The sequence below is a fragment of the Tachysurus fulvidraco genome, chromosome 22 (assembly GCF_022655615.1).
Source record: "Tachysurus fulvidraco isolate hzauxx_2018 chromosome 22, HZAU_PFXX_2.0, whole genome shotgun sequence".
Classification (NCBI taxonomy): domain Eukaryota; kingdom Metazoa; phylum Chordata; class Actinopteri; order Siluriformes; family Bagridae; genus Tachysurus; species Tachysurus fulvidraco.
Genome location: NC_062539.1, coordinates 17,415,386 through 17,423,309, shown reverse-complemented (window position 1 = coordinate 17,423,309; position 7,924 = coordinate 17,415,386). Strand labels below are relative to the sequence as shown.

The window sequence follows — 7,924 nt, the reverse complement described above, 5'->3', positions numbered from 1 at the left end:
ATGGAGAACTCGATGCCGGTCAGACCGAAGACGTGAATACAATTATCTGTAGTAAATTTATTTCCTTCAGGGTTTTGTCTTTATTCTTGTGAGGTCTAAAGTGATCTGCATGCATGCTGGAAACATGAGTGTGAGTGCTGGACGTGCAACAATGAGACTGACCTCATCCTTATCTATGTCTTCATGGTCAATCTCGAATGAGTGGGTGGGCAATTTCTGAGCCTTATACAATTTCCTGTTGTACAGAGACAGAGAGAGAGAGAGAGAGAGAGAGAGAGAGAGAGAGAGAGAGAGAGAGAGAGAAAGAGAAGGATAATGGTTAAAAAAAAAACAACTGCCCTAGAAAACATTTTTAATTCTAAACAGCACAGGATGAGAAAGTGTACCGTAATCCATCATCATCATCATCATCAGTCGTTTTTGACTCAGGACGCAGGATAGGACAGGATGAGAGGAAGACGTCCATTACATTATCATCCATTTCCAGCCCTCCACATCTTACCCCTTGAACCCATCCTTCGTGATAAAGCTGACCATTCGGAATCCTGTTCTTGATTTATTTAATTCTTCCTCTCTTCTCTCTTTCTTTCTATCTCTCTCTCGTTCTCCCTGATGGCTGAAGAGCTGATAAATGGACAGCATGTAACCTGATTTGACCTATACAATTTGCAGGCACTGCGTTGGACTGCGTTTAGCCATTAAGAGGGCACAGAATCTCAGACTACATTTCCTATTACACATTATACAGCCACTATATAAATATATATATTATATATATATATATATATATATATATATATATACACACACACATACACACACATTTCCCATTATATTAGGCTGTAATTTTCCATGAGCTGGAAGGGTGTGGAGGGAATCAGAGTTTCGGCTCGTCATTGTGGGCCGGTTGTCAACATCGTATTTGTGTTTAGTCATCGCATTTATTTGTTAGGAAACATGGAATATTCTAAATACATAAGCATGTACATCAAATCACCCCATCAATCAATGACACCCGGAGGACCGCTGGCAGAAACTTGTTTCAGCAGCCGATCGCTCGGGACGTCGTCTTAGCAGGCAGATGTTCCCAGATGTTTGTAATCTTTCACAACGGTTTTGTTTCCTTGCATAACAAACCCAAAGGTTTTCCATTCTATTCCTTTTGACCAGTCTGCGTTCAGCGACAGCGTAGAATCAAGTAAGGACTAAAATATAGTTACAGGTACTGTATGTTGTTGAAGTTGATTATTGAGAAGGGTTTTATTCCTCTTACACCACACCAAATTGTCAGCTATTACAAATTCCAGTAGAAGGTCATGACCCCTACCACACCATTTATATATTCGGTAGTGAAGTTTTAACTGAAGTGTTCTCTCACTACAGCATCGTGCTGGAGTCATCTTGGCTGGCAATGCAGTGTCTGCCACACACATGTAAACCCCCCCCACACACATGTAACCCCCCCCACACACACACGCTCCCCCCCCCCACATGTACCCCCCACATACACACCACACACGTACCACCCACACATACCCCACACACACCCCACACATGCACGTAACCCCCACACACACGTATGTACCACACACACACACACAACACACACCACACACGTACCACACACACGTACAACACACACGTACCCTCCACACACACATACCCCACACACACATACCCCCCCCACACGTACCCCACCACACACACGTACCCCCCCACACCCCACACACATACGTACCCCCCCACACACACACGTACCCCACACACACACACACGTACCACACACACACGCTTTCTGCTGAAATCACATGTTTGCCTTAATCCGGGAACCTAGAAATATTCTCTAAAATATTCTCAAACCATATGTCTATAAACGGAGAGCAAAAGAATGAGAGCTATTAGTCTGTTAGTAAAAATACTTCTATTTTACAATCTCTTCTAACTTTGTTCGTTACATTACATATTACAGTAAACAACCTGAGGGAAAAGTATTATTTCTGATATATTTACATAAATTTCGGACATTCTTTGCATTCGATTTGTTCCATTTACTTTTGTTTATTTAGTGTGAGCTCAAGCACAGATTCAACAAGTTTATCATCCTTTTTTTTTTTTTTTTTTAAAAATCAAGTCCGTCAGTGTGTCGACGGACACACAGTTCGACCTGCCGCTCAAGCTGCATCACAAAGCATCATAACTGCCCTTCTTCTGCATCCATGAGCTCCCAGGTGAGCAAAATGATCTAATGTTGCTGTGATTGACAGAAGAGACAGAATAAACTCCCTCACACCGGCCCACGAGGCCGGCCGCGGACGCCTGTCTCGTAGCGATACAGAGAATGCATTTCTTTTGCACCACAGTGAACGAGATGGAAATGTGTTTATATCAGCGAAGTGGCAGGTACCTGGGCAGCATGCGGTAATCTCCTGCATACTCCTGATACGTGTACTCGACCACGTGTCGATGGGAATTGTAGTACTTGCAGGCCTGGAAGGTATAAGCAAAGGATATTGGGTTATATCAACATTCACTCTCAATATTCACTTTAATATCACACAGAGAAAGATGGAGAGAAAAAAAAAACACACAATAATTCAAGTCTGGTAATATTTGTGTAAAGCAGAAATGCTATGAAGTTTCCAATCTTATCCGGAAAGGGTTCGGTGTGGGTGCAGGTTATCATTCCATCCAAGTAGGATTACAATATTAGACTTCTAACATCACCCAGTCTTGTTTTGTGAGAGTTTTGCACGAGAGGCTAAGATGATTCCCAGATGTGATTAATGATTATAATTAATTAAACCACATGAAAATGGGATTAACTTTGTCCCTCACAGGGATGAAACAACATGCTGTCTGTGGCTCAGGGACACTGTGACGTGGAAGTAAAGACGATTCATGATAACCAAGATAATGCTTGTCCTAGAAGGTTTAGGATCGTCTTATTTATTTGTTTTTGTTTTTTTTACACACACACACAAGCTGTGACACAGTTGTAGTGCTTGTTCAGACCGAAAGACCTGAACAGAAATTTAAACTTCCTCCTGAAACACACACACACACACACACACACACACACACACACACACACACACAAACAGACAGAGAGCTACAGAGAGAGCAAGAGAGAGAGAAAGAGAAAGATAGAAATAGGATCAAATCTCCCATCACCATTGGTTATAACCTCAAAGCAAAACCTGTATTTGGCACAGGTTCACCACAGAAGCACACACAAAACATACATACGAATTTTATCTTTAGCTAGAGCTTCACACACACACACACACACACACACACACACACACACACACACACACACACACACACATATATTGACTCACCTGTCTGACCAGCAGACTTTCAGCCTGTTCCTCTGCCCCCTCTGGAACAGTGGATTGCTGCGTTCGTCTCTCCTGAGGAACGGTAGACACCTGTGTGTGTGTGTGTGTGTGTGTGTGAGTGTGAGTGTGTGTGTGTGTGTGTGTGTGTGTGAGAGAGAGACACAGAAAAAGCAAATAAAAGTTCCACATAAGTGAACATTCTCAAAGAGTTACACACAGATTGAACGTTCACATTTTTCAATGTTAAATCCTGTCGTAAACAGTTTTGACATTGTATTATTGCTAACTGAGATTAGCATGCCTTTGTAGCTTTGTAGCTTATAGTTATCTACTGTGATTATTTACCAAACATTCTAATGAAATTGTAGGCTAATGCTAATTTAGCCTATTATGTTTAGTCTGTGTTTAAAAACCAAAACGTTATAGCAACACAAAAACGTGCTAGCTGTGCTGCTGCTAGTTTAAGGCACTTCCAGAAAGTAGGTTAGCATAGCTAACGTTCCTGCTCTAGCAGGAGCTGTCTGACTTTAGTAGCTATATAATATAATAGTAGCTAAATAGTGTGTTTGTCTGCCATGTCGGGCAAATCTGTAAAAGTGGATGGTGCTTAGATATACTGACACAAAAGGCTAGGCTATGTATCAAATGCTAGTCTGGTTTTAGGCTAGTCAGCTAATACATGGATTAGTCACCTAAAATCAAGCATCGCGTTAGTTCTCGCAGGCCACGTCGTCGAGCCTGCATCGGCTGTTAATCAGCTGTCCACGACGCGCACCAAACCGGTTACGACATCCATACTACCCGACCATTTAAACTCCCATTCATTGAGCCGCGAGCTAAACTCCAACCCCGACTCCACCACGCCGGAACCCGTGTTTGCTGTACCAGTTTACGTCATAAATCTCCACATATATATCTCTCTCTCTCTTTCCCTCTCTCTCTAATTATTTAATTATCTATCTATCCATTCATTTATTACTTTCCAAAACGCATAAGCGAGCATATCAATACTACGCATGCTTAGTGGTTCTGTTATCCGGGGGGCCTATTCTATTTTCTAGTCGTTGCTCTCCCCGCTCTGTCCATGCACGAGCATCGTCGGGCTCGCGGATTCTTGCCCAGAACAGAACCATACCGCCAACACTAACTGTATGCATATCATCTAATAAATTCCCTTGTGACAAAGTGGTCCTGACAGAATTAGTGTTGAAGCTGAAGAAAGTTAAAAGTTTAAACTAAATATAGCTTAATGCGATCTAAAGCATGTGTGTCCTCTGCGATCAAGAGAATGATCTGATGATGAAATCTGTCCATCCTATTTTAGGCGGTACATCCCAAACATCCAATTAGAGAGACTTGATTTGAACCTCTGATTTAATAATGTGCATTAGTGCGCTAATGAAGTCACTAATGAGCAAACATCCGTGCTAATTAGCACTGGTGAAATCAAGAGATCAGTATGTGGAGTGCTGTGCAGATTTGTGTTTGTTAAACTGGGACAACACGCTGCAGTGTGCCTGTTTTGGCAGGAGTATAATCGTACCCTTGTACCTCCTGCCTCATCAGACCGGATCAAGTGGCTCATCCACAGTGCAAGTCGTTTCGAAGGTGTGTGTGTGTGTCTGCATGTTTTGCTTGTGTGCGAATGCAGTGATGTTTGAGCTCTAAACTGTGGCTATGCCTATAACTGTGTCTGAAAGAGGATGTGGTTGCTCGGCTGGGCCTCTGCCTGCTTTCTGGGTTCAGTGGGCCGTGCCGTGCCTGTAGAAGTGCTGCATGCTGATCTCACTCGCACAAGCACACATGCTGCTAAAAATGTCAGCAAACATGTCAGACTCTGAGCCGCACACACTTATGTCTCAGTATGCGAGTCCACGCAGCACTAACGCCAAAGCGCTATTCTCTCACAGGCCACTTTAAGAGCTCTAACCTTATACACAATTTCATGCAAGTATCGTGTTGTGATGTCACAACACACAAAAGAGATGCACATTTGTGTCAAGATCTTTTTTTAACCTGACCATGACATGGGTTTTGGTGCCAGACAGATTGGTTCGAATGTTTCAGAAACCGTCGATCACATGGGATTTTCACACACAGCAGTCTGTAGAGTTCACACAAAATCGTGTGAAAAGAATCCAGTAAGTGGTACTTCTGCAAACAAAGATGTCTTGACGATGAGAGTTTAGAGCTGACAGGAAGGCTACGGGAACTAAAATAATCACTCTTTACAAACGCGGTGAGCAGAAAAGCGGAACAGTTGTTGAGCCACAACACGAAACACATCGAAAGTTGAGACGGATATGTTACAGACAGCAGGAGACCACATCGGGTTCCATTCCTGTCTGCCATGAACTGGTATAAAAAGGAAGGTTACATAAATAGCCGGTTTTACCGCTAGACGGACGAGTGCTACGGCACTTATCTTCGTAACTGATGGTGTTTTCTTTTGGGAAAGTATATAGGACTCCACAAGGTCATAAGGAAACCACTCTGACAGTCAGGAACAAACGCTCAATCAGTTGCTTGTTACTTTAACTAATAACACATTTTCGACTTACACCTGGTCACTTCCTGCGTATTCTGTGATCCGATAGCTATCTGACGGTAAAAAGACCAGGTCTAAATGCCCTCTGAAACGTTTTCGACACGGATATAAATCCGACGGTACAAACCCCTTCAGGAGGTGGTCTGGGATGAAACCGGACAGGTGTAAATGAATATGGTTGTTCGAGCCACATACGTCAGCGCTATACTCCTCCTGAGCGAAAGTACTGTACGTCACTCGCAGGTGACTCGCGAGTCGCGCCAGAAACAAACATGTTTTCCCACCGGCGCTGGCTTCGATCTTTCACCCAGGAGTCTCGTCGGGTCTTAAAACGCGCTGTTGCCGCCAGCGAAAATGCATCAAACAGTTAATGCTGTTTTTTGTAGCGACCGCATACACCAAAGCGTGTTCCATTTCATTACCTCGGAAATGAGGTCAAATATATATGTGCATTTTGGGCGGGAGCAGAAAGATCGGATCGATATCTGACTCGCCGAGACGCGTTTATGTGGCCTGATGTAAACGGAACGGTTTTAAAAGATCAGACAGCTATCGGATCAGAGACGACACGTGAAGTGACCGGGTGTAAAAAGGCCCTCGTTGAACCATGATATTGGTGAACGCTTAAAGGTTTCTATTTAAACAAATATTTTGAAAGATTTAGAAGATTTTTACTTTCTCAAAATGATTGCAGATTTTCCCCAATTTGGGCTGAGATGCATCAATACATGCACAGCAAACATGAGTACAGAGATCACTGAAAGTAATTAAATAGGTGACTTCACCGGTAGGAGATTAAAACAAGAATCCTGTTGGTGTAATTTCGTCAATTCAGACACTTTTAAAATTTTTGGGCAAACATTCAATATTTGTATTTGAAAATCTGTCACGGTAAAAAAATTGGAAATTTGTTTCTGAGTAAACGTGACTGTAGAAACAGCATACACAGATGAACTCACAGTGAAATCTTGGTCTGGGAAGAGCAGCAGGTCTTGTAGCGGGTCCTCCTTAAGCTCTGGCTCTAGCTCAGAGATGACGGCCTCGTAGTCCAGAGGATCGATCAGCTTCGGCTTCTCCTGCTGTACGGACAGAGACGGACAGAGACAATTGTAATAAACCACAAAATTTCCAATAAATCAGAACTAACCTTAACGTAATTGTAGGTGAATAAACTGTATGTATGACTAGTATATTTGTAATGTTCTTCCCATGTTATTCATCGATTTGTGTGTTTTATGTTCAGTGTGGTTCGATCACTTGACATGAATTTGTTCATCCTAATTCCCCTAGAGCATGTTAGCGGAAGAGACAGAGAGACGACGCCACGCTTAGATTTAATATTTATAAGCAACCGGTGGAGTTATTACCCAAATACAACACAAATCTGCTCTGCAGTCCATGTCCACATAATAATAAACTGCCTCCAGTTATTTACTGATGATTTACTGACTTGTTTGTAGATATTTTTAGATCTGAGCATCAGCACGGTATTAAAAAAATGGCCTTTATGCTTTTTATTACAGACATAAAATATCACACAAATGAAAAAGCTCATCTGTCCAGAAAAGTACACGTAATGCTCAAAGTATATACTGCAGCAGCCTAGAAGCATTCATTCATTCATTCATCTTCTACCGCTTATCCGAACTTCTCGGGTCACGGGGAGCCTGTGCCTATCTCAGGCGTCATCGGGCATCGAGGCAGGATACACCCTGGACGGAGTGCCAACCCATCGCAGGGCACACACACACACTCTCATTCACTCACTCATGACAATTTTCCAGAGATGCCAATCAACCTACCATGCATGTCTTTGGACCGGGGGAGGAAACCGGAGTACCCGGAGGAAACCCACGACGCACAGGGAGAACATGCAAACTCCACACACACAAGGCGGAGGCGGGAATCGAACCCCCAACCCTGGAGGTGTGAGGCGTACGTGCTAACCACTAAGCCACCGTGCCCCCCAGCCTAGAAGCCACGATACACACTGCTCTGGAGAACCGTTGTTTCATTTCAATGTGTTCTGCATCAG

The 7,924-nt window shown here is 43.1% G+C and overlaps 1 protein-coding gene across 5 annotated transcripts in view; it reads right to left on the bottom strand.

Annotated features, from left to right (window-relative positions):
- The window catches only part of dock10 (dedicator of cytokinesis 10), a 97,545-nt gene that overhangs the window by 38,954 nt on the left and 50,667 nt on the right, over positions 1-7,924 (bottom strand). For all 5 annotated transcript variants that reach the window (XM_047806239.1, XM_047806237.1, XM_047806238.1 and 2 more), the window contains exons 2-5: positions 6,849-6,968; positions 3,342-3,431; positions 2,405-2,487; positions 163-235 (exon numbers count right to left, since the gene is read on the bottom strand). In XM_047806239.1, coding sequence (XP_047662195.1) covers positions 163-235; positions 2,405-2,487; positions 3,342-3,431; positions 6,849-6,968 — 366 coding nt within the window. The remainder of the gene's footprint in view (positions 1-162; positions 236-2,404; positions 2,488-3,341; positions 3,432-6,848; positions 6,969-7,924) is intronic.